Genomic DNA, 24,466 nt, shown 5'->3' with positions numbered 1-24,466 from the left:
AACTACCTCAGGTAGGGCAGACACATCAGTAACCTGAGACCAAGGCTGCAACAGAGTCGCTGTGAAGAGACAGGAAGCTGCTTGATTTCATCAACTTCCTATTTCCTTCTCTGAACATGAACAACTTCCCACCCTACAATGAACACCTGATGGGGAACAGGACAGACACAGCAGACACTGGGTGCTGTGGTCTCATCTCAACGTGCCTGCACAAAACCCTACTTCTAGATAAATGACTGGCACATGAAGCTAGCATGTGAATCCTAAGAGGGAGATTACTCTGACCACAAATCATAAACAAGGAACTCACTAACACTGTTAGAAATTACTTATTAAATACAGCCAGAAGTAGTGTTTTCTGTCTTAAAGGGTGTTTTATGCTGACATAAGGGTGCTGTGAGGTCCACCCACCCTCCCAACTACTCCGCTGTCCTTTGCTCCAGAGCCCAGATATTCAGTACAGACACTGACAAGGACTTGCAGAGACTAACATCACTTCAGCTCAAGAGTCAGTGGCATTGCTAAGAAAATGATATTCTTTACTTAAGTTCTTTTATTTTAAAAGATTTCTAAGTATTGCTTTCGGAATACCTTAGGCAGCAGGGTAAACTAAGAACTAGTCCATCCCACCTGAGTTAGGACTGAGAACTGCTTACCTTTGTTCTCAGTGTCCGTAGCTCATCCATGCCCTCCTTAAACGTCCTCTTCAGATCTTCCAGTTCCTTTATTTTGGCATGATGCATCTGGAAAAGAGACACAAATCCTAAGAGACACAGGAGCACTAACAGTGCTGTCTAAGGCCTTAGACGTGGACAGTCACAAATGTCCCTCCCCTCTTCCTGCACCACACTCCGGCCGATCATCATTTACTAGAGCTTATGGAAGAACTGGACGCCTCACCTCCAGCTGGTCAGATTTCTCTTGCATTTGTTTTTCAAGTTCTCCTTTTGTGACTCTGAGCTTTGCATCAAGCTCATTTGACTTAATTTCTTCTGATTCCTAATGGAAAAACAATGAAAAATACTTTGACTTTGAAAATAAACCAAGCTTTGCTATCAAGTTTACTAACTGCAACAGATTATACGTCAAACACTGGAGAAAGCACTGAAGGACTTTAAATGTTAACTGATCAGAAACAGAGCAGTGCACTTTGGATTACAACGTAGTCCAGTGTTTTCTGCAACTTTTTGATGGGAAATCTCTGATAGGATCAGTCATGTGCACACATGATGCTGAACGTCAGGTTTGTATTCCCAAGACTAAGACTGGTACGGGTCCCGAACCAGGGCTATATATTATCTTGATGTATAAAGGTAAATACTCTCTCTGTCTTAGCATCTGATGTTTGAAAACGTACAAAATATACAGTTCCATGTCTCTAAAGAAAAAAGAAAAGATCAATCATGTGGTGTGCGTGTGTGTGTACCTGTGTCATGGAGGCCAGAGGTAACACCAAGCCTCTTCGCCAATTGCTGTCCACTTTATATCTGAGACATAGTATGGACTTCTGAGAACTGATGGACTTGGCTAGACTGGCTGCCCAGTGCACTACATGGATGCATGGAGCCACCTGCCACATCTCTCTTCACCCCAACAAAGCCAAGGTTAGGGGTTCACACTGCCACACTCAGCTTTGTCTATGGGTGCTCAGGTCCTCAAGCTTGCACAGCAGGTACTGCCCAAGGAGACGTCTCCACACTTTAAAGTGCAGATACTTGAATGCAGGAACTAACCTGCATTTTAACTAACTGCTTAAGAAATGTATGCACACGCCCAATTTGGCAGGTCTGGAACGTGTATGAAAACAGAGTTCTGATAACTGATCTATTTCACAAAGGATACGTACCTGATATGTTTTTATCATATCCTGACAGTTTTGCCGGATTTGCTCAGCTTCCTCCTTTGCCTGGGTTAGTTTTGTAGTTGTTTCTTTGAGTTTATCTTTGGTCTCCTGCAGTGAAAACATGAGAGACAACATCAGCCACAGTAAGATGGAGGACAATGAGAAGAAAGGCTGCCCTCTTGTCGGGGGCTCAGTAACACTAACAGGGAGGTGTGGCCTTGTGGTTTCAAAGCTCACACTTTTTGATACCCAAGGACCCAGCTGTACTCTGAGTCCTTCTCCAGCACCATGTCTGCCTGCACTCCGCCATGCTTCCCACCATGCCGACAATGGACTAAACCTCTGATGCAGTCCCCAGTTGAATGTTTCCCTTTTCAAGAGTTGCTGTGGTCATGGTGTCTCCTCACAGTAATGGAAACCCTAACTAAGGCCCTGCTGTAGACCTAGACTGGGGACTAAGCAAGAGTCTAACAGTTTGCTTGTTTCTGACAGGGAAAATGGTTAACAGTAAGACTGACAGACATTAAGTAAATGACTACAGTGGTAAGAAAAGCAGAGTGTTCCAACAGTTCTTTGCACACCCCAGAGATCCTCTGGTTGTGGCTTGACATCCATTTGAAGCTCCCTTTTGATTGAATGATGCTACTAAACATGGCCTCTGTTTGGAGACTGTTGAGATGGCAATTCTTCATATGGCATTTTTAGGGATTGTCTTCATTAAAACCTGTTGCTTTTTCCTCACTCATTTTTTTACTCACCTGTTCTAGTCCTGACTGCCCAACTCTTCAAAGTCCCTTGCCCCCAATTCCCACTGAAAACACACTTTCTTTTGTATATTCTATCTTCCTTATTCCTTGCTTGATTCCTGCCCTCTGGTGATCTCTCCCCCAGCTTCCTGACTGCAGATGGAATATGATCAAGACACTCAGACTGCTGGCCATGCCTTTCCTGCTATAATGCAAAACCACAAGCCAGAAAGACCTTCTTTCTGGCACAGCGATGAGAAAAGTAATGACTGGCCCCTGCTCCTGTGGAGGTCCAGGCACCAGCCTCTGCTCAGCATCCCACTCCCTCTACATCTCTCTTGTTTACACTCGGACAGCTTAGCCTTTCTCTCTTCTACATCTGCCCTGCACCTGGGCTCCATACACTACTTCATATGCCATTTTAACAACACACATCGTATAATTAAGCACTTATCTACCCTGAGGTACTGGTCTTTGATAGTCAGTGTCCGGTATCACTTAACATATAGTAACTAAATAACCTGAACACGTGTTCAAAGAGTCTTAGACTAGGTATAAAGGACTGTGGTTCTGCATCCTCACTGCTATAACTAAGACACACTGACATATAGTCCAGTCTGTTTCAACACCCTAAATCCAGCAAGTGAGACAGACTCCTGTGTGCCAGAAAACTTTAAACATTTGAATACATGAAAACAAAGTGTCACTTTGTTAGGTTAAGGATGCTTACTGTATATCTTCTACCCGTGAGCTGAGCACTTGCTGACACTGCCCCTTTCTGTGGAATCTTGTATTCGAGTGTGCACATGTGCAGCGCTCACAGATAACCTCAGCTGTCAGTCCAGACCTTCCACCTTGTTGCAAATGCAAGCACCAGACTAGCCTACAAGCTTCTGCCACCCCCCCCAACAAACATAAGCAAGCACACGCGTGCACACATGTGTACCGATATAAGCACACATGAACATACATAAGACACACACAAGTGCCCCTGTTTTGACATGAGTTTTTGGAAATTTGCCCTCAGGTTCTCATTTGCACAAGCACCCTGACCCACTGAACCATCTCTGCAGCCTTTATAGGCACTGTTTGATTCTCAAGGGAAAGAGCTGTGTAAGCAAATAAAAATCTCTACCCTCAAGAAGCTGACAGTCTACTGCTAGAGGTAAACAAACTGTTAGGGACAGGTGCTAAGGAGAAATGAAGTGACAGCAAAGCATGGGGAGTGGGCAGTTCAGAGCTGGAACAGAAAGGCTAAGCCGCTTCAATGTGCACAGGCTTGAAAAGAGTAAGATGAGAGGCTGGATGTGCTGACTGAGAGATCAAGGTTGAACCCAAGGCTTTTGTCCTGAAAGTAGAAGAATGGGCTGTCATTTATTGGGATAGGGAGGTGGTGGAGGAAGGAACACTATTAGTTCATCTTAATCTGCTGGAAAATTACTGAAGGTGTCAGGTATAAAGGATACAGCTGAACATCACTAAGTTATGTATTTGGGAATCACTCACATGAAGTTTGTTACTGCTAATTTGTTGTTGTTTTGAGAGAGTGTCATGCAGCCTAGGCTGGCCTCACACTTGCTATGTAGCTCAGGTAACCTTGAACACTACCTAAGTGCTGGGGTCATATGGAAATCGAATCCAGGGCTCCATGAACTCTTAACTCTTACCGACTGAGCCAGAGTCCCAGCTTGTGTATGCCTGTCTAATCTTATCTTGTCGTCTGCAGCATTTCATCTTCTTAGTTCTGCACAATACCCTTTTCATTATGAACGCTGTATCTATATTAAATTAAATACCATCCATGTCTCCTCTTATCTGAGTCAAACTGTCCTTATGACCTCAGAGATTCTACACCGAGTCACTCACTCCTTTGTTCTGTAGACTGCATTTTCCTACTTCTTTGCACGCTGGTAATTTTTCATTAGATGCTAAACACAATGAAATATATGCCTAAGCAAAGCTTTTTATAATCATTTAAATATTTATATAATTCATTTAGCATAGAATTTACTTGAAATAAGCTTGCTTTTAAAGCTAAGATGGCCTCCAAACCTAAAGAGGTATTTTGCTGAGGGCCACCTGATGTCACGCTCTTTGAGAGATCCTGCAATCTGGCTAGTGTTAACAGTGACATTTATTCTCCAGTCAGTCCTGTGTGAACTCCAGTTTGGGCCCTATTCCTTTTGCACTTCTGGACCAATGCCCTCCTCTTTTCCATACCTTCAATTCAGGAAGACTGCTGGGCTTGGTGTCAGTTCCTCTCCCAGTGCCACATACAGAGCCCAGCATTAACCTCGTTTGTGAGGCTTCACTTAGAGAGCACTCTATGTCTTTCTCTCAAGTCTGAAAACCTTCACATATTTTTATTCTTTTCCTCCCTTTGTGTGTTTTCTTTTATTTTCATTTCTTTATTTTTTGGTGGGCGTTAGTCTAAGGTGGAAGGAAATGTCTGAATCTGGCTACCAACAGAGTATAGTCCTGGATCAGTAAAGTAAGATGGCAGCTTACTAAGTAAGCTAAAACGGCAACAGTGCCATCCCGTCAGCTCTAAATCCCAGCTAAGGAACCTGACGAGCCATGTGAGACTGCGGGCGGCAGACGGAGGCAGACGGAGGCAGACGGAGGCAGACGGAGGCAGACGGAGGCAGGACTAGCAGGAGCCACAGTGACTGCAGAAAGCACATCACAGGTCCTGGCTTCAGGCAGCTGAGCAGAACAACACATGCAACATGCACCACGCAGCACAGAGGCTCCAGTGTGTGAGGGTTAGACAGATGGAGCACCGGGAGAGTGCCACAGACAGTAGCAACGACCGAGCGCTTTAATCCGAATTTAAAGCAACTTAGGCAGTTAGAAATGATTCTTTATGGATTCCAATTTTTAATTCCTCAATCAGAATTAGAGAATTCTGAGTAGCTGAGTAGGGATGCCCCACAGCTTTGGCAGCTCTTCATAGCTTCCTCACGCAGCCATGGATTTTGAGTGAAGGACCATGGGCTAGTGTCTAACACGTGTATCATGTACATACAAGTAAGCTATTGGTATTAATTATATTTAAGTATGAACAAGTATTTTTTAATTATAGGAATCAACATAACTGATACTTTAATTTTTTCACCTTAATTCCAATAGCATATTAAATATTTTTCCTTCCCTCAAATTGTATTAAAACAACAAACTAAGAATTACGAAATTTAACATTCTAAGCCACACCAGAAGTCTTTCTCGTGATGATGTGAACTATGCTGTAGGAGCCCCACCCTACTGGCTGCCAGCCCTCAGTACTCAACAATACCCCACAGCACAGCCACACTCACCTTGTGTGAGTCCATTTCAGCTTTTAACTTGTTTTGCGCCCACTTTACTTTAATGATATGAGAATTCATCTCCTCCTTTAGTTTCTCTGTTTCTCTCATGAGTCTAGTTGTTTCACCTTCCTAAAAAGACATTGTCATTTTTCACGTAAATAATCAACTATGCATCTGGTCTATCCCCTTGTGCAGTTACACAGTAATTCCAGGGCAGGTATACTATGGCCCAGAAGCCATAAAGCTGGTTTAAGGCTCAAATAGTAGTAAGAGAGTAATAAAGTCCTAAATCAAATCAATAGGCACAAAGATAATTTTTCCCTAGATTACTCAGTTCTTCCTAACTGACAGCAGTAAGGTGACTGAACCGGTTCTGCTACAATCTGAGGACCAGAACAGCATTTCTAAATGGAGAAAATAGCAAGTGCTCTGAATAGCTACACTTCTGAGAGTCAACCTTCCAGGACAGCTCTAGAATAATGTTTTCTATAAGAAAACACCAGTTGTGCTTTCTGGTGAACTGTGCTGCACTAAGACTCTGGACAGGCCTGCAGCCCTGCTCAGTAGGAGAGACGCTACCCAGTCTATAAGAAGCCCTACATCCAATTTCTCACATCGCAGGGGGAATATGTATTAAATAAAAAACCAAAGTAGACCCTGGCCAAGTTATACTTCTGATGTAAAGCCATTCACAGCAAACACTGATGTGGACATATCTTAGCAAAACATAAATTTTACAGACACAAACTAATTTTTCCAATAGACTCTAAAAGAAAGTTTTTTAAAGGATTAAGAAAATGTAACTGATAACATTTGCCAATACTTTGCCTTTCCCCCAGCAAACCTTTCTAGCAGCAGGGATGACACACCCAAAAACACAGAGTAAGCTAGTGAGAGTGTGCCCTGAGTGCTAGCTCTACACCACTGTGGGGCTAAGGAAAAGCAGAGGCATGACCTTCAAATTAGGCACAGTTATACCTTCGATTCATAGAGTTGCTGCAGCCGCCCTTTCTCTTGAGACAGCTGCTTAATTTTGTTAGTGTTTTTCTCCAATTCCTTACTTGCATCTCTAAGTTTCCTCTCAAGGGTTTCTTTTTCCTTTCGAAGGTCTAGAGACTCCTTCTCGCCTCTCACATACTTCATTACCATCGCTTCCTTTTCCTGGCGGGCCTCTTCACATTTCTTATTAGCCTTGGAAAGAAAAATGTTACCTGGCATTAATAAAAAAATATTTTCAAATAAAAACATATGCAAACAAATACTGTTCCCTGCAGTGTTAGTATATTTTGTGCTGTGATTTCCAGCCCTTCCTTATCACTCTTTACTTTGGTTGCTGTGGTTTTTATTTATATAGACCTTCCCGTCTTCTCCACATCTACTTTCTTACCAGTTTCTGCGCCATTGTGGGCCTCAGGAAGAGATCATGGTCCACATTAAGGAACTCCTTTAACCTCACACTTGCCAGGGTCAGCTGTCAGAATCAGTAGGCAGAAGCTTGGAAGAGTGGAGCCAGGCTTCTGGGTCACCAGAGGTCAGCTAACACAAGCACTCTCACATAAATATGCTTCTCATTTGTAACAGAGTATCTAGACTCAAGTATTTTGTTGTAGGAACACAAAGGGGCTAATAAAAACTCATCTATATTTCATGTGTCACCAGTACATGTATATGCTATGGAACAAAATGTTAGCTATGAAACAAGGAAAGATATAAGAAACTAGACACAGGTGAAGAGATGACTCATTTTCCCCGTATATTCCTTAATTAACTTTTTTTTTTAACAATTAGGATGTACTTAAACTTATGTATTGCCACCTTAGCACAGTTTAGGATTTCTTTTTTTATTTATGTGTAGGTCCATGTCTGTTGGAGCACATGCATGTGAAGACTCTTAAAGCCACAAGAGGGCATCAGAGCCCTGGCACTGGTGTGACAGGTGGTTGGGAGTCTTGTGACTGGATGCTAGAAAGCAAACTCTCAACTTCTGGGAGACCAGTGAGCATCTTCACAGTTGAGTCATTCTTCCAGCCCTCAAATTCCTTTAAAAGCGTTTCTATAAATGCCAGCAATGCCATCGCCCGACTGCTGCAGTCTAATAAACGAGCACCACCAAATTATAAAATTAATAGTGACAGGAAATACCTGGTCCATCCGCTGGGCCATCTCTTTATGAAGTTGCTGAATTGCATTTTTAGCTGTGACATCCTGTGCTACTAGCTGATCTTTGGAAGCTTTAACTTCTTTATTCAGTTCCTCTATTCTTAATTCTAACTGTAAAAAGAATGATTTCCAGGTTATATTTTATAGTTGCACCAAACAAACAAATGATACCTTAATTAATACACAACACACAATGCAAGAATGTAAGATCTAGACTATTCTCCTCAGGTCCCTCACAAGCTTTTTACCCTTGTAAGTTTGGCTTACAACTCAGTCTTTCTCTAAACATATAAAAGTGCAACAAATACATATCAAAACACAGGAAAATGAAGGTGTGGTTGAACTTACTATATTCTACAGCTGTCTGCTGCTGTTTTCATTAGAGCCTTCTAGATGGACAGGAGGTCCACTCCAAGGCTACATCCCCTACTGTCTCACAGCACCTTTAGCTGGAAGTGCATCTTATGATGCTGACATAAAGGAGGAAAGGCCCAAGATACATTTCTCAGAACATATCAGTGCTGAGTTCTTCCATTAATGACAGGACACTTATACGCTGTCCACAAAAGGAAAGTAGGTCAGAAAAATCTAAAGGTTTTTGCTTTGTTACCAACCTAAGCACTTACCTGTGCATCCATGCAGAAAAGACACCATAAAAAAGGGGCAGCAGATACCCTGACATGACCTTCACAGTAGAATTCAGCAAACCCTGGGGATGAAGCCGTGCTAACACCTAAGTGAGAAAGTGCCCAAAGCCAGACAGAGACACTAGGGTGTTACTACTATTAACACTTCTTCCCTTCACTGGTAAAAACTTAAATAGAGCCTTTTCATTATTTGGGCAGAAAATGTGCTATATTTGGAACAGTTAAACATATCATAATTTATACAACACAATTCAGAATAATTCTAACAATTTAAATATGAAGCAGTTTCCTCCATTTGAAATGGTTTAATGTACTTGACTACATAGTTTGTTTTTTTTCCAGGAGTTTATAAATTTAAGTATAGTCTTGGAAGACTTTTGTTTACCTGTTTAATTGTGTTCATATGCTGTTTCTCTGTTTCTGTTCTTTTTTTCAGTTCTTCCCTTAAATGGTCTTTTTCTGAACAAATATTTAAGATAAGTTCCTGATGATTCTTATTTTCTTTAATTAACCTAAATTAAAAGGGAAATAAGATATGAAATATTATCTAACTATAGATTAGATATAGACACCTACAATCAATACTCTCAAGTAATCTTTTTATAATAAAATACCAGATCCGATAAGAACCCCCTATGCCTAATGATGCCTTCTCTGAGCATGTCCTCACCATTGAGTGACTGAGTCTGAGGGTAAACTGCCTCGCAGCCTGTCTGTCACTAGAAGTAGATGAGAGAGAAGGTAAGAGCAGCCAGCTTTGTTACAAGCTTAGGTACTCACACTCTGTTGATTAACACACCAGATTATAAAAAATTCTCTGGCCAATTAGCTCCATTAGGCAGGTACCTTACCACTGGGTCACACGCACAGCCTTAACTCGTTTCTTTGATAGTTTTTGTTATTCTTAGAAGTTATGTACACATGCCACACAGACAACTGTTCTTAGGAGTTTAAGTCGGGTCACTGAACAATACTACTGATCTATGAGATAACAATAAAAAGGGCGGAGTATTACTTTCCAGGATCTAGAAAGTAGATAGAGGAGATTGATCGTGAGGGTACAACGTTCCAAGTTCAAACAAGTGCTGGGGAATTTAATGCACAACCCAGTGGTAACAGGACTGGGTGTGTAGCAGAGCACATGCCCAGCATGTTTAAGTCCTCTAGTACAAGACAAGGAGAAGAGGATGAAAAAAAAAGGAAGAGTGGGCAAAGAAAAGAATGAAGGAAAGGGAAGTAAAGAAAGGGAAAGAGTGGGGTATACAGCAAGACACAGACCCAGGAGGGAGAGAGGAAACCAGGAGTTTGTGAAGAGTGTATCTTAAGGGTTAGGACACAAACTAACTATATGAGAGGATAAATAAACATAGTAACCGATTTGAGTGTAGAATCATTTCACAATGACAATATATACAATTGTGCAAGGGGAAAACAAAAGAAAACTTAGCAAGTGGGGATGAACACATAATCAGACATCTGGGAAAAGATACATTTATGAAATTTTCAATAAAAGAAACTGAAACGTTAAGTGTTCTTTATAAAAAATTAAATGGAGGTAAAAGTTAAGAAAAACATCTAGTTATTTTACCTGAACCAACATGTATTTTATTTAAAATTAAAAGTATTATATGTAAAACAAAAGATCAATGCAGGTTACAATACACACACAAGAGTAGAGCCAGGCGAGAGCACTGTCTGACTCAGCTGCTGTCCCCTCTGCTAGGCAGACAAAGAGCTTGTTTGTTTTTACCCCTAATACTTTTTAGTTAAATCCAACAACTTGCAGCCAGATGGTTTCCAGAAACAACTGATAAAACTTCTGAAGCCAAAGTCAGAAGCTTGGATCTGTAGATATTTGCATTTGACTCAGAACAACTTTCTTAATGTGCCTCAGGTACCTCACATACCTCAGAATGAGTCAGAGTCGTAGATGCTGCATATCTGTGAGGATCCCATGAGTTAACATGTGTGCCAGTCACATAATTAATAGCCTATGAGATTATTAATGTATTCATCTTAAAATGTTTAAGTGCTGCATAAACTGTGAAGATGAGGAAGTAGGAAAGGGCACCAGAGATAATCATGTGTGTGTGTGTGTGTGTGTGTGTGTGTGTGTGTGTGTGTGTGTGTGTGTGTGGTGGGGGGTGATCAGAGCGGGTCCAGATTGTAGGGAGTGAAGAAATTACCCCAAGCCTAGACGGGCTGGAAACACAAATGTCTGAAGCTGAAAGCAAAATGTAGGAACAAGTCAGCAGTATTCCGAGTTAGGACCTAAGTGAGCAGGGGTGCTCTTGAAAAGGCACTGGAGTCTCACAGGCATGTGATCCCCAGACCCACACAAAGGTAGACAGGGGACAATGTCTCCAAAAACCTTCCTCTGACTTGCACATGTCACACCCCTCACATACGTCTTTTTTTTTTTTTATTAGAAAAAATTTTTAAAGTTTAAATTTAAAGTAAAAAATACAAAGTGAGTACCAGCAGATTGAAGTTCACTGGGTTAAAAACAATGAAGCGTGAGCTGCTTTAGGGCAATCTGGTGACTTTACCAGAATAGTATGGAAAAACAAAGCAGCAAGAAAAGGCAGTTCCCTATCACACAGCACTTGGAGCGGGGTCTGTCTCCCTGTAACCCTCTCCTGGCACAGGCCTCCTTTTTCTACTCTCACACTTCATTAATTAAAAAGAAAAAGAACAGCCTAGTTTAAAAGTGTGTAGTTTAGTGAAAGATACTACGTATTATTTTAACAGATTGTAACAGTATGCCCAAACTTACGTATCACTTTACTATAAAATGTTCAATAAAAATACAGAATAAATCCTATTAGAAACAGGATGAAGGAAATCAAACTCATCAAAACACTGTACAAATAGATGTTTAAAAGCAGAATGTGCTCAACTAATTCTTCTGTTCTCTAAACTGTTAGCTTCTGAACTTAAATTTCATGACTTTGAATTTCCCTTTGAATTTATTTTGACATACCTTGTTTCAAAAATGAATTGCTCCCTAATGAACTTACACATTTTTTGCTGTTTTATGATAGTAAACAAGCAGCAAATATAAGCTGCTCAGTTATTTGGGGAAGCACACCAACTCTGCATGGCTGCATTCTGAAACAAAAGCAGAGAGCAGGGCCCTTTCCTTAGAGGAGCTGGTCCTGCTGGAAGTGGGAAGGGAGCGCTTACAGCAGTTACTTACTGTTTAATAGTGAGCTCCTGCTGTAAGTACCTGCTATGTACACACTTCTCAAACAGGGCTAAAGCATGCTCTCCTTTATTCACTCCATTTGGTACTTGGTGTTCCTCTGCAAACTCAGCAGATAAGAGCTCAGATTCTATTTCTCCCAACAAATCGTCTGATGCTGAAACAGTCTTTATCTCTGAAATGAGTTTCCTGGTGCAGTCTGTATCATAGAGGCTTGCTGAGGAGGTCATTGGATTACCAGCTTCTGTGGGTGCAGACGACTTTAACTCCGCCAGTATCTCTGTTACTGTGTGTTCTGGTTCACTGGTTTCTGACACTTGTTTTGCAAAGTCTCCACCAGGAAAGTCATCTATTTGTTCAGAATTTTCTGGGCATGTGTCTGTTTTAGCACAAGAATTCTCACCACTGCCACAGTCTGGAATATGGCCTTCCTGTACTTCAGTCTGTCTACAGTGTTCATTAGTCTGACATAAAATTCTGTCAGAGTTCAATGACAATGGTCCAGATCCCGTTTCTAATCTGCTGCTTTCATCACCAGAAATTGAGGTGCGTGAGTCGTCCTTCAACTGGGATGTTTTCCCAGGGGTTGCATCAGAAGAAATGGAGGCTATGTGCTGAGTCTCTGCCATGCTGACTGGCACCAATTCACTCTGCATTTCTTCAAATCTGCTCCTGATCTTCACTTACATCTAAGGAATCAAAATGTAAAAGTTAGACTAAGACCCTTTACACCTTTGCACACTCCAGGCACGCCCGCGAAGTGTCCCCAGAGAAAAAAAAAAAACAGCCTACCCAGAGTGGACACAACCAGTGCGGCCACCGTAGTCCCCCGCCCCGCCCTGTCCTGGGCCAGCCGGCCTCACTAGTTAAGGGGCAGAACATGTGATGGGAAGATCAGGAAGGAGAATGGCCTCCAGTTCCGTGAGCACACGCTACTGAAGCCCTTTAAGGAGATGGGCAAAAAGCCTGCAGCAAAAGCATTAGGCAGCAGTCTGAGAGCAGGCGGGCACACCTGAGCGATGGCAGACCGCAACTAGGCAGACGAGCAGCTACAGTGAAAGAATTCGGATGAAACATATACACGGGGGAAAAAGACTACATTTTATAACAGAAAAACATATGCTCACTCCAAGCTTTGAGAAAAGTGAAACAAGAAAACTGGCTGTGTGGAACCCTCAGCACTAAGCAGGAGGGATTTTGTTAAGGGTGAATTATAATAAGTCCCAAGATTTGTACAACATTTGATTTTACTGCATGAATCCTAGCACCCAGTGAGCTCTCAAACACTTGCTGACCTGTAACCTGCATAAAATAAATTAGGCTACTGCTTGAAGAACATTATTCTAGGACTGTAGAAAGGAGGCAACTGTAAGGAGGAAAAGGCCATCCTGTGTGCCAAACATGCTGCTTCTTTGGACCACCTGTGAAGACAGCAATTACTACAGACAGAACTCAAGCTCCACATCACTCCATTATTTATTACCTACCTCCAAATGACACAAATTAACACCACCGTGCTGTATATGCTTCATCAGCAAGCTGGTATTGATACTAAAGACACCAGACCAGACAAATAAATGCAGTGAACACTTGAAAATCTTAGTAATTTATTCCAAAATCTTGGAATAAAAAATAAATCTCAGGCAGGTACACTAGCTTCAAAGCAACTTACAAACTAGCTCACTCAAAGTAACTCTTTAAAAATAGAACACGTGATATGATATACAATAGCTCGCTCAAAGTGACATTTTAAAGATACCACGCATGATATGACATACTAAGTATAAGATATACTATGCTGCTGCTAATGTTAAAACCTTACGAATGTGAACCTGCAGGGGCTTTAAACATCACAGCTAGCTGATGCTCACAACAGAGGAACACTCACTGGTTGGCAGATAAGGAATGCCTTCAGAAGAGAACAGACCTCAGGGGCATTGTGACTCTCCAGCATTCCGTTAAGTAAAAAGAAATTTTATCAACAACTTTAAGAGTCTTATTTATGTGTCATGACTTGTCTACAGAAAAGCACATCCTTTCATTCAGCTTCCTCTGTCCCCAGGGTTCACTCTTTCTTCCTCCACAGCAGGTGCGCAGTTAGCTGAGCTGAAGCAGTAACTCAGAGCTGATGCCTGGATGAGAGTTTTCAGTCCTGCACCCTGAGTTAGACACACACTTACCCTTCTTCATGCTATGCCTGTGCTATATTACAGTCTACCTGAAAACAGGTGTTCCTACTGGAGCTTTTTCCAAAGTCTTAAACTCAAGCCCGCTAACCCTCAATTCTGCCTCTAATGCTTGTAACTGAGCACCCTGTCCACAGCATCATGTGCTTAGTGAACAAACATCTCTTTTCTCCCTCTGCTTTCATAATCTCTTCAACAATTGTTCTCCTGCTTTTCTGACAATATCCCCTCCCTTCCACCCAACCTAAGCCTCATCTCACACCTGGAACACTTGGTTTCTTAATCTCATTCAATTCTCTTTTGGTAATTTCAAATCAAAGGGCAAAGTAGTTAAAAGAAGGCTAGATTATTTGTGACAGTCATGGGGTGGGGACAGGGTTACTAAGGGAAGTGACAAATCACCAGATTCAGAAGTGATGAAGTATGTAGTATCCTGGCTATCAAAAGGGACCAGGAGCTACCTGTGAAGTGAGCCTTCTACCGTAAGAGGGCAAGTGTGCAGGCTAGGTAGCTGCAAGACTGCTGCTATGCCTTTCCACACTTAGCTCCTCTTCTTTTCAGTCATCAGACAGACAGCTGAAGTCATACACCCAAGACTGGCCTTTCCCTTCTTGAAAGTTTCAAGTAATGAAATCCTGTCTACACTCTGCAGTGGTTAGCCAGAGTAAAGACACAAGCCTGTCTCTCCTGGGAGGACTAGACAGACACTGCTACATCAAGCATTTATGGGCTAAGAACTGCAAGTTTTCTTCAGGGAGAATAGGATCTCCCCCCTCCACACACACACACACACACACACACACACACACACACACAAAGTTTTTTGCTGTTTTTTTTTTAATGAAATTACTGAGATTCCTGAGTGAAGTAGTTACATAAGTTTCCAAACTTGATCTCTGCTCACATCCAGAAAATGTTGCTCTTCTCCTGTAATGTCTTACTCCACCAAGTACACTCACTGTGCATACTGAGGACAACACAGACCTGCCCTGTTTTTCCTTTCAGTCTACCTAGTGACCAATTGTGCTTGAGGATTTAATTTTAATACTGTATCTTTCTTCAAGCCACCCCTATGACAAGCACAAGAACAATCTGTACATTGGAACACACTGCCTATACTCACTGAGCAGACATGGCCCTTCTTGACTCTGAAGAGGCAGCCACCTTTTAAATGAAATGTGTTCTTGCAACGAGAAATTTACTCAGAACTGAAACTCTAACATCAAACAATAACAGCAATAAACAGATAACCAAAGCGCTCTGTACAACACTTAAAACCAATTTTTGCAAATACTCTTCAGTGCTACACTGTGGCAGAGGAACCCACTGGCTCTGTGAAATGACCTGGGGTAGACAATGTTTAGTGGGCAGGCTGTAAGGAGACATCTAGAGTACAGAGTGCAGAACCACCAATGTATCTTACATTCTACAAGGAGCTTCATCTACATAACAACAAAACCAGCTATCTATCCAAGCTTAGAATTTGTTTTATGTATCTTATCAATTAAACACTAAATTTAAAAGACAAGTAAGTTACATAGAGTCTCTCAATATGTCAGGACCTCTGAAAAGGTCATTATACAAATCTGAGAACCATTAAGACTGCACATTTGTTTGCTGATGCCCGAGTGAACACTGACCGGGGACTGGCGGAAAAGGAGATGTCACAGAGGAACCGTGCTTGTACATGCAGCAAGGGCAACAGCAAGGGGCATGAAAGAACTGTGCAGACAGGAACCAAACAACATTATGAGAAAGAAGCTCATCTATTCACCATTAAGTAGGGGAAGGAGAGTCAGCTGCTCCCCTACAGGCATCCCCAGGTAGTGATGCTGATGGACTGCAATTTGGATACAGTCCAAGTATTTGTTTTATTTGTTTTTGTTTTTTTTTTTTTTTTTTTTTTTTTTTGGGAAGGAATGCTGTCATGAAAATTATGAAAGATTAAACAACTTAAAAATAATCTATAAAAGGGGGAAAAGTAAGCCTAGGGAAGGGCTGCAAGCCTGTTTTAAATGCTGCTCAGACCAACTTCAGTCACAGATGCATGTATGCTTATTGATTACTGCGTGCGCTGCGACTTTGACTTTGTAGTAACTGTTACTTAGGAGAAGTACTTGTAATCACAAAGTTCCTCTGGATCCCTTGCAGTCCCTGTAGCTCCTGTCTGACTGCAGCAGAGCAGCTGTAGGTGACCCAGCAAAAAGGTGTCACACCAAGCACTATCCCAACGCCTTCCATTCCTTAATGAGCTCACTCGTGTTTCTAGAAAGTCGTCCCCACAAAACTACATAAACACTGACAGCTCTCAGTACTATTTCCAGTTTCCTGTAATTAGCACTGTGAGAACAAAACCATAGGCTGCCTCACAAAACTATAAATAGAAATAAATTCAATCTATAGCTAATTGGTAACAGGTCATCAAATAAGCATCATGCAAAGGAACCAACTCAAAAATAAAGTCTAAAGTGTTCACCTGCCAAATATATATATGGGACAGCTTTTCCATGCGGACACTGTTGTCGGTACTGGGAACATGGTGCAAACTAAAACAGGCACCCTTGGGTGCAGACCTCAGGTGCAGTCTGACTAAGCTTGAGCCTGTCAAATCTTTGCTGCTGTAAAATGCTGAGACTACGGATCAGAATCCTTCCCAGTGCAGCTCTATAAAGCACACCATCATTTCGAGATAAAAGCTTGCTTTAAATCCACTGAATAATCTTGCTCAGATATTTTTATAATTTTTAAATTATACACCACTCCACCCCCAAATAATTCTAGTTGTATACTTACTTCTCAAGTTAATATGCATTAACATATACAACCTAGACCTGTGAGGTCACTTCTCCAATAGGATGGTTCCCTGTCCTTTGTAAGAAAATACAGTCTTTAAGACAGTTTTGCATATTTCCGAAAAACAATTTGAAAGCAGCATAGCTAAAATAACTTACCTTTCCTATTAGTTCTTGCAAAGCTCTAGTTTGGCATCTTAGAAGTAAAAAATTTAAAAGCATCTAATCATTATCTCCCGATAAACCCTAAATAGTACATTTTGACACACTTTTCTAGATTAAGCTTTTAAATTAAAAAACAAAGTAGTGAAGCAGAAGAGAACCTGTGTAAGAACCTGAGTCTCCCCAATGCAAAGTGCTGACCCTGAGGTTTCACAGAAGGCACATTTCTGCACATCAATCCTTCCTTCTAAGAGAAGGAAGCTAAGACAGTTGTTTCAAAGACTTCTAGAATTTGTTCTAGGAGGAAAACTTGAGATTCACAGTTGGACACTGTCTCCTCAGCCCTCGATCCATCACATACTGTGCTTCCCACGACATCTTCAGTGAGACAGGGACAGCTGGCGGATGCTGCACAATAACCCCCTCACCTTTGTAACAGGCAGTCACAGTCTGAGTACTTCCCACTCTAAATGGCTTTTAAAATATTAAGACATAAAATTAATACAGAAATCTAACTTGAAGCTACTTGTACAGAACTCATCAACTGCAATGAAGTCTAAGAAAGTGTCAGTATTTCTATTTAACTGTTTAAAAAAAAAATCTGAAAACTGGGGTGGAGATATGGTTCAGCAGTTAAGAGCACTGGCTATTCTTGCTGAGGTCCTGAGTTCAATTCCCAGCAACCACATGGTGGCTCACAACCATCTGTAATTGGATCTGATGCCCTCTTCTGGTGTGTCTGAAGACAGTCTACTGACATATATAAAATCTTAAAAGAAAAAAATGTCTGAAAACCAAATATAAGAAAAATGGCATTAAATAAGAATTTCTACATTTACTTAAAGATTTGGACTTATGCCTCAATTTGGTTAATTTGCTAAGATTTCGTTTAATAAAAAGAACTATTTAGCACTTACTATGTAACCCTACAGTGAATGATCAGCTCATAACGGTTAGCATTATCCTAGGGTTTGTTTCCACTCTTGGTGTCTATTGCCCCTTTACCCAATAGCTTATGTCTTAGGGGAAACAAACTCTCTGTAAAGCAAGTTCAAATGAGTTTGAGATGGTGTAAGGTTACAGTAGCATTTGTAAGTCTAAATTATCCTATTGATGCTTCTAAAACAAATGCTAAATAAAACTAAATATTGTAAGTGAAGTGATGTTTATGAGGAAAATCAAAATTTGACCTTAGTCACATAAAGACAAAAAAAAAAAAAAAAAAAAGAAAAACCTTAGTCTTATTAGTGAAAAAACAAACCAGAATTTGAAGTTAAATATACTTTCTTTACATGAGCTGAGTAACTTTTGTAAACCAGGGTACAATGCTAGCACCTGTTGAGTGGAAAGACAGTTTTCTAAGTAAGGTTGCCGTGCTTCCAGCCGTCACTGCCTTCTTTAATGAGCTGGCTTGACTGTTCTGTTTATTATACATGGCCAGGTAACTATAAACTGACTTTCAGAACTGAACATGCTAAGCAAGCAGCAGCAGCCCCATTGCCACACTGCATGGCATCAAAGGATAATTCTTTGGTTCCTGTGTGAAGAAATTAAAGGTTTATAAGTGGTCCCTCTTCCTCACACAGCCTTTCTTTCATCCAAAACACCAGACTCAGAAATGTCAACCCTACTCCATGGAACCTGTTCTTAAAACAAACACACACCTTGAGCTTCTATTATTTCGAATTAGACAGGCCTTTAAAAAATTAAACACAGTCCATGCATCTTCTGGGTGTCTTCCAAAATTATACTTACCTATTATACTGTACAAAGAAGCATTGGTTTAACAGTACAAGATTATGGCCTTCCCAAAAATCTTCCCTGAACATGGAAAAGACCAAAAAGGAAGAATAAAAGAAGTAGGCCAGTCATTACTGCTGTTTCATTTGTGTGGCCATTAATTAACAAAGAGCTGAAAAGTAGCTGCACACAGTGTACTTCATACTCAGGAGATCAGTTTCGATATCACTTGTCTCTGGGTCCTTAATCTACTCCACAATAGCTACACTAGTTGCAAAGGCCACATCCACACCGATAAACCTAACACTTAACATACTGACTTCCCTTTGGGTGGCTGCACGTGCGCCTCTCAAACACTGTCATGCTAGTTTGTTTCATATTTTCCTCAGACAAGCATCCTGTGTATCACTTCAGAAGAAAAGTCTGACCATCAAAGGAATGTGACTCAGAGTCTGATAACTCTTTCTGGTTCGATGTCACGTTTTCACTATATTCTTTTCTGACTCTAACAAACGGAAGTGGCAGGACTGAAACTCAGGTGTTCTGGGTACAAACCCGGGTCTCCTTAAACAAAAATCGAGATGCGAATATTTAACAAGTTACGAACTGTTAGCTGAGCCACCATTCTACCCGTGCTGTTTCCCTGCGATTGCTACTTTGAGAATACGTAGAAGGGGGGAAATAAATTTGAAATGACTTCCCTGCCAAGATTCATGAAATCCATTGGCATCTCTGGGAAAGTCAAACGCTGCTGCCCGCATCTCCGGAGATCCCGAGCGGGGGAGCGGCCGCGCTCCAGGCACAGCCCTCAAGGGCCCCGCCAGCCCCGTCACGCCCACGCGCGGAGTCGCGTACCGCCCGGGACTAGCACCTCGTCACGGCCACGCGCGCGGACCCGCGCCCGCCGAGCCCCCCGGCACCCGCCATGGACGCCCCTCGGCCACTCACCGTCCGTCGCCCAGCCCCGGGCCGCACCCTAGCGAGGCCGATGGAGCTCCGGCTCCGGAGAAGGCGGATCCATGTCGGCTTCTAGCCGACGCGGAGTGGGTGAGGAAGTCACCCGCGGAGACCACAGCAGATCCCTGGCTCTCGGCCGAGGTTTTCCCCCAAAAACCCCTGCGGAGCTGACACATCAACAAAAATGGCGGCGATGCCGAAGCCGGCGCGGCTACAGCTGAGGGGGCGGGGCTCCTTGAAGGAGCCAATCAGCGCGGCTCGGAACGCGTGACGTTAGCACCTGGGTGGGCGTGGTTTTTGAGGCACCTCCTCCGGCCCCCGCGGTTTCTAGAGGAACCCGCCCAGCATCTCGGCGCCACCTCCACTCTCAAGGAGGCTGAAGCAAGCTGACTTGGCTATAGCAGGCTGACACACTGGCCCTTGTCCAGTTGGGCCACTCTTTCCCTTTCCAGCTCCAAGCAGGTGCTCTCTGTCGGTAGGAAGTTGCTCACTTTCTCCCACACCCTTTGATCGGTCATCTAATGAGTCAGTGGCATAAAGTAATAAAAGAGAACTCGAGATTGTGGCTTCCCGGTTCTAATGGTACAAACTTTGCACTGGCCATGGGTGAGCCAAGTCCTTAGGAGCAGCTGATGTGGGCATTCAAGCATTCATCCCTGGGAGAGCTCTGCAGGGTTTCCATAATACCCTTGACCTAGAATCTGCTCGCGGCACCCGGTTTACTAGTAAGCTGTTGCTGTGCTCCATGCAAAGAACCGTGGGCTGGGTATCCCATCTGGTTGTATGAAGGGTGTATATTATAGTGACTAAGCCCACTTACAGGAGGTAGGGAAGGTGAGAAGCTTTAGTCTGGAGGTTTTGCAAACCATCTCTGTTCAGAGAAAAGATGTTTTGAAGTCTTGAACCGTGTAGATATAAGTCATAAGTGAAAATAGTTTAAAGAGTCACCTCTAATGGCAGGTTTGTAAATCAAAACATGTTACTGTTAAACTACTTCCAAAATATTGCTAAGGAGGAAAAACTTCAACATGGCATATTACTAACCCTCTGTCTGTTTTTAATCAGGAAATGACGCCTCCCTCCTCAAATTAGGGTAATGTATTACAGCGCATTTGACAGTCAAGGTGCTGTGGTGATTTTATCTGCTCCTACTGTTAGAAGTAACATTAGCGTTATATCTGAAATGTCTTTCAGAATTTATAACTAGTAATAAAGTGTATTAAGTATGTCTTGGAAACTAAATTTTTAATCAGAAGAGAGAAGAAATCCTTGTGTAAAAAACCAAAGAGATAAGATAGAAATGCTGCAATTCGAAGCAGAAACTCTAACGGTTCTTTGGAAAGTCAGTTATGTTGGAAGGTGTTTTGCTGGGGCAAACATGTGAAGGAACATTTTGTTAAAGTGGACACAGGTGTGAAAGGCTAAGGCAGATTTGTGAAGCAAACACCGGAGTGAGGATGGTCTGCTAAAGCAAAGGCTGAGGCTTGGCTGTCTCTACTGGGTAGTGTCACTGTGGCCGACTCCTGTCTGCCGTGCCGATTCTGCCCACCTGGACCACCACTGTGCCCATGAAATGTTTGCACATGAACGGAGCTGCTCACCTGTGAACTCAACCACGGATTTCCATACAACACAGTTGGGATTAGCTCCAAAGAGCCTTTTTATGCAGGTCCAGTTCCTCGTATCCTTTCTTTTCCACTGCCTCTGGTGGGTGGTGGACTAGTAGGGAGGTTAAAGCATTTAAGAACCATCATTAAAAATAGGTTTAAAAATTAAAGTTATAGCAATCCTACATTTGGATTTATAAATACCAAAATAAATTGGAGATTTATTTTTCACGAAGAAGTCAGTGCTACAACATTTGCCTTAGCGTGGGCAAGGCCTGGGATTCAGTCCCTGGGGTGATGGCTGTCAACTGAAAAGCATCACACACAGCCTAATGCATACCCTTTGTCTCCACATCTCCATTTCCCACCAAATGATCGTGTACTGAAAAGTTACAGGGTGTAGCTCCAAATTTGGAGCAAGAAGTGTGTAAAATAGCGTAGGACATATTCTCTGCAGAGGTGGGTTTGGCATCAGGACTTTCTCCCACAGCACATTGTATAGAAAGGGGAAAACTTTACAGGGCAGACATGTAATCCATGTCAGTCATATGATGAAATCTGTTTTTCATTATCATAAATCATATTCACGAAATGTATCAGACAACATCATGCAATAAAAGTGTGACTCTGCCTCTGTGGTCTTTGGAACAACTCATACTCCACCCCTATCAGAAGTGCATCCGACAAACTTCACAATCATGGGGTATGCTTCCAATAGCCCTGATCAGTGCTCCTGGAAGCTGCCAGTCAGGAGAGGCTGCCTCAGCCACGGATGGATAACTGAATGCAATGTTGGATTGCGGCTCAGGAGACATAGAGAAGCAGGGCAGGAGTTTGAATAAACCATGGGCTTCAGTTAATAACAGCAGTTTCAAACGTGTTCATTGAAGGAGAAACTGATTGTAACTTCATCATGAGAACTCTTTTTATTCTAAAAAGGTAAAAAGCATTCAAAAATTTATTAAAAATGAAAAAGACAATGTCAGGCATGGTGGCTGGATGAAAAAAGAGAAAAATAAACTTCAAAGGGAAGGACATGAAGGCTCCTAGGTATGGTGTATGAGAAGGTTTGTTTATCATAGAGATGAGGGAGAGCAGAGACAGACATCTAGGAGAGTCCGGAGTGAACTGGATCCTGAGCTGGGCCATGTGAGGGGACAGGGATCAGGAGAGCCAGGAGACAAAAGGGTAGACAAAAGACTGGAGAACCCAACATGGCTGGATTAGAAAGGGAAAGGCAGCTGGGGGGAAGCACAGCCCAGGCCCCTGGGCTGGAGAAGTTTAGTGACTGGGAACCCTGTAACAGGTAGGGACTGAGGGTTGCTGAGCGAGTCTATCTGCCAGGTCCAGTTTGATATATTCAACAGGCACCTCAGCCATTTGTCCCGGGTTTGAGACATAACAGTAGTCTATGCATACTACTGTTATGTTAACCCTAGCATTCCAGAGACAAAGATAGGTGGTTGACTATCTCTGAGTTCACAGACAGGCTGGTCAACATAGCAAGTGACAGAGGCAGGTGGGTGTCCGTGTGTTCAGGGATGGCCGGGTCAACATCCAAGTAACAGGCCAGCTAGGGATTACATAACGAGATGCAATCTCAAAACAAGGAAACTGAGTCCCAAAAGCTGTCCCTAACTTCCACATATGTGCCATGGCACAAAACAAGCGAAAAATGTAAAAAGAATAAAGACATAAATCTTGGCATTGCTTCTAAACATTCAAGAAGCGACTGACAAGGGGACTGGGTCTGGTGTGCTTAGTTTCCACAGGAGCCAAGCACAGCGTACACTGAAAAACCAAAAGTCCTCACATAACTAAAATAGCAACCCCAGTGATTCTCAGGGTGGCCTTTCCTCCTGGAATCTGTCCCCAGAGCTCCCGGGACACCTTTCTAGAGAAAGCCAGAAAGTCCTGTAAAGTGTTGATGCGCCTGCACAGCCACCAAGCACCTGAGAGCCATCAGTGCAGAGCTGCAGCACCTGCCACACTGGCGCGTGGGCGGGGCTGCGCGCGCGTGGGAGCAGACTGCGCAGGCGCGGGACGGGCAGCACGCGGCGGCCTTGGGCGTCCGAGGCGAGGTGAGCACGGGTGAAGCTCCGGGACCTCGGGGCTGTGGGGCATGGCAAACGCCGGCTTGAGTGGGCTATTTCAGAGACCAGTCGGGGCCAGCGCCCTTCGTCTTTTTCCGGTCAGGCGGCCTGGGCTCCCAGGCAGGGGAGCTCCGTGTGGAGACCACCTCGGACGTGGGTCGTTGGGAGCCGGAAGTCCAGAGCTGGACGTTGAGGTTGGGCGTTAAGTCGGGCGTTGGGCGAGCACAGGAGCCGCACGTGGGGACAGGCTGGAAGGACAGAGGCCCCAGGGCCGTCCCAGAGCCGTGGGTGTGGGTGGATTCTGTCTGGGTTATAGGGAGGGGAGCAGAGGAACTGGGGCGTGGGCAAGCAGGGGCCCTGAGCATGATTTGGAAACAGCGCGTATAAAGTGTCAAAGTGTCCACGCAAAGACTTGTGGCTTCAGTGATTTGGTTGAAGTCACTGCTGGAGTGCCAACTGTTAGATCCTTTCCCCAAACTCCCTCGCCTCCTGTACAATCGATGGGTTCATCAGGTCTGTAAAGTGAGATGTCTTACATCTGCAGGGTCTCTCTTGGCACTTGGCTTTTCTAGACCCCAGGTGTAAGTAAGTTTCTCTATTTAGGCCTCTGGAGTTAAGCAGACTGGGTATAGTCTAACTAGGTATCTCAAGTGGGAGCTGGGCCTGAGTCGGGTATTGTGGATGGAAGGTGGCGAGTTTTCCCATTTACTAGTCACTTAACATTTAAAAGTAAAGAAGTGTACTTGAACCAGGAGACTACATCTATCTTAAATGTGCAGCCCCTCCCGGGGTTGGTGCTTTACCTCCCAAAATCTTACTCAGCACTGAGGTCGAGGCACAAGGATTCTTGGCCAGCAAACAAAATCTTGCCAGCTTGTTCCTCATCACACAAAGGAAGGTTGGGGAGTATGTATTGTGATAGAGTGTCTGTGTGTGTATGTGTCTCTGTCTGTCTGTCCCCCCATCTGTCCATCTGTCCATCCATCCTCCCCCCCCATTGAATCCTTGAATCATAGAAAG

At 43.0% G+C, this 24,466-nt stretch overlaps 1 protein-coding gene across 1 annotated transcript in view; it reads right to left on the bottom strand.

Moving 5' to 3' along the window:
* The window catches only part of CCDC186 (coiled-coil domain containing 186), a 31,513-nt gene extending 11,663 nt beyond the window's left edge, over positions 1–19,850 (bottom strand). Inside the window, exons 1-9 of the mRNA XM_080913141.1 lie at positions 19,738–19,850; positions 11,904–12,598; positions 9,090–9,216; positions 8,040–8,168; positions 6,876–7,088; positions 5,907–6,026; positions 1,847–1,951; positions 901–999; positions 657–743 (exon numbers count right to left, since the gene is read on the bottom strand). Coding sequence (XP_080769267.1) covers positions 657–743; positions 901–999; positions 1,847–1,951; positions 5,907–6,026; positions 6,876–7,088; positions 8,040–8,168; positions 9,090–9,216; positions 11,904–12,565 — 1,542 coding nt within the window. The 5' untranslated portion in view covers positions 12,566–12,598; positions 19,738–19,850. The remainder of the gene's footprint in view (positions 1–656; positions 744–900; positions 1,000–1,846; positions 1,952–5,906; positions 6,027–6,875; positions 7,089–8,039; positions 8,169–9,089; positions 9,217–11,903; positions 12,599–19,737) is intronic.
* Between the last annotated feature and the right edge of the window lie 4,616 nt (positions 19,851–24,466).

Source organism: Micromys minutus, assembly GCF_963924665.1.
Source record: "Micromys minutus genome assembly, chromosome: 2".
Lineage (NCBI taxonomy): Eukaryota > Metazoa > Chordata > Mammalia > Rodentia > Muridae > Micromys > Micromys minutus.
Note: the sequence above shows the minus strand (reverse complement) of the source record. Positions and strands in the feature narration are given on the sequence as shown.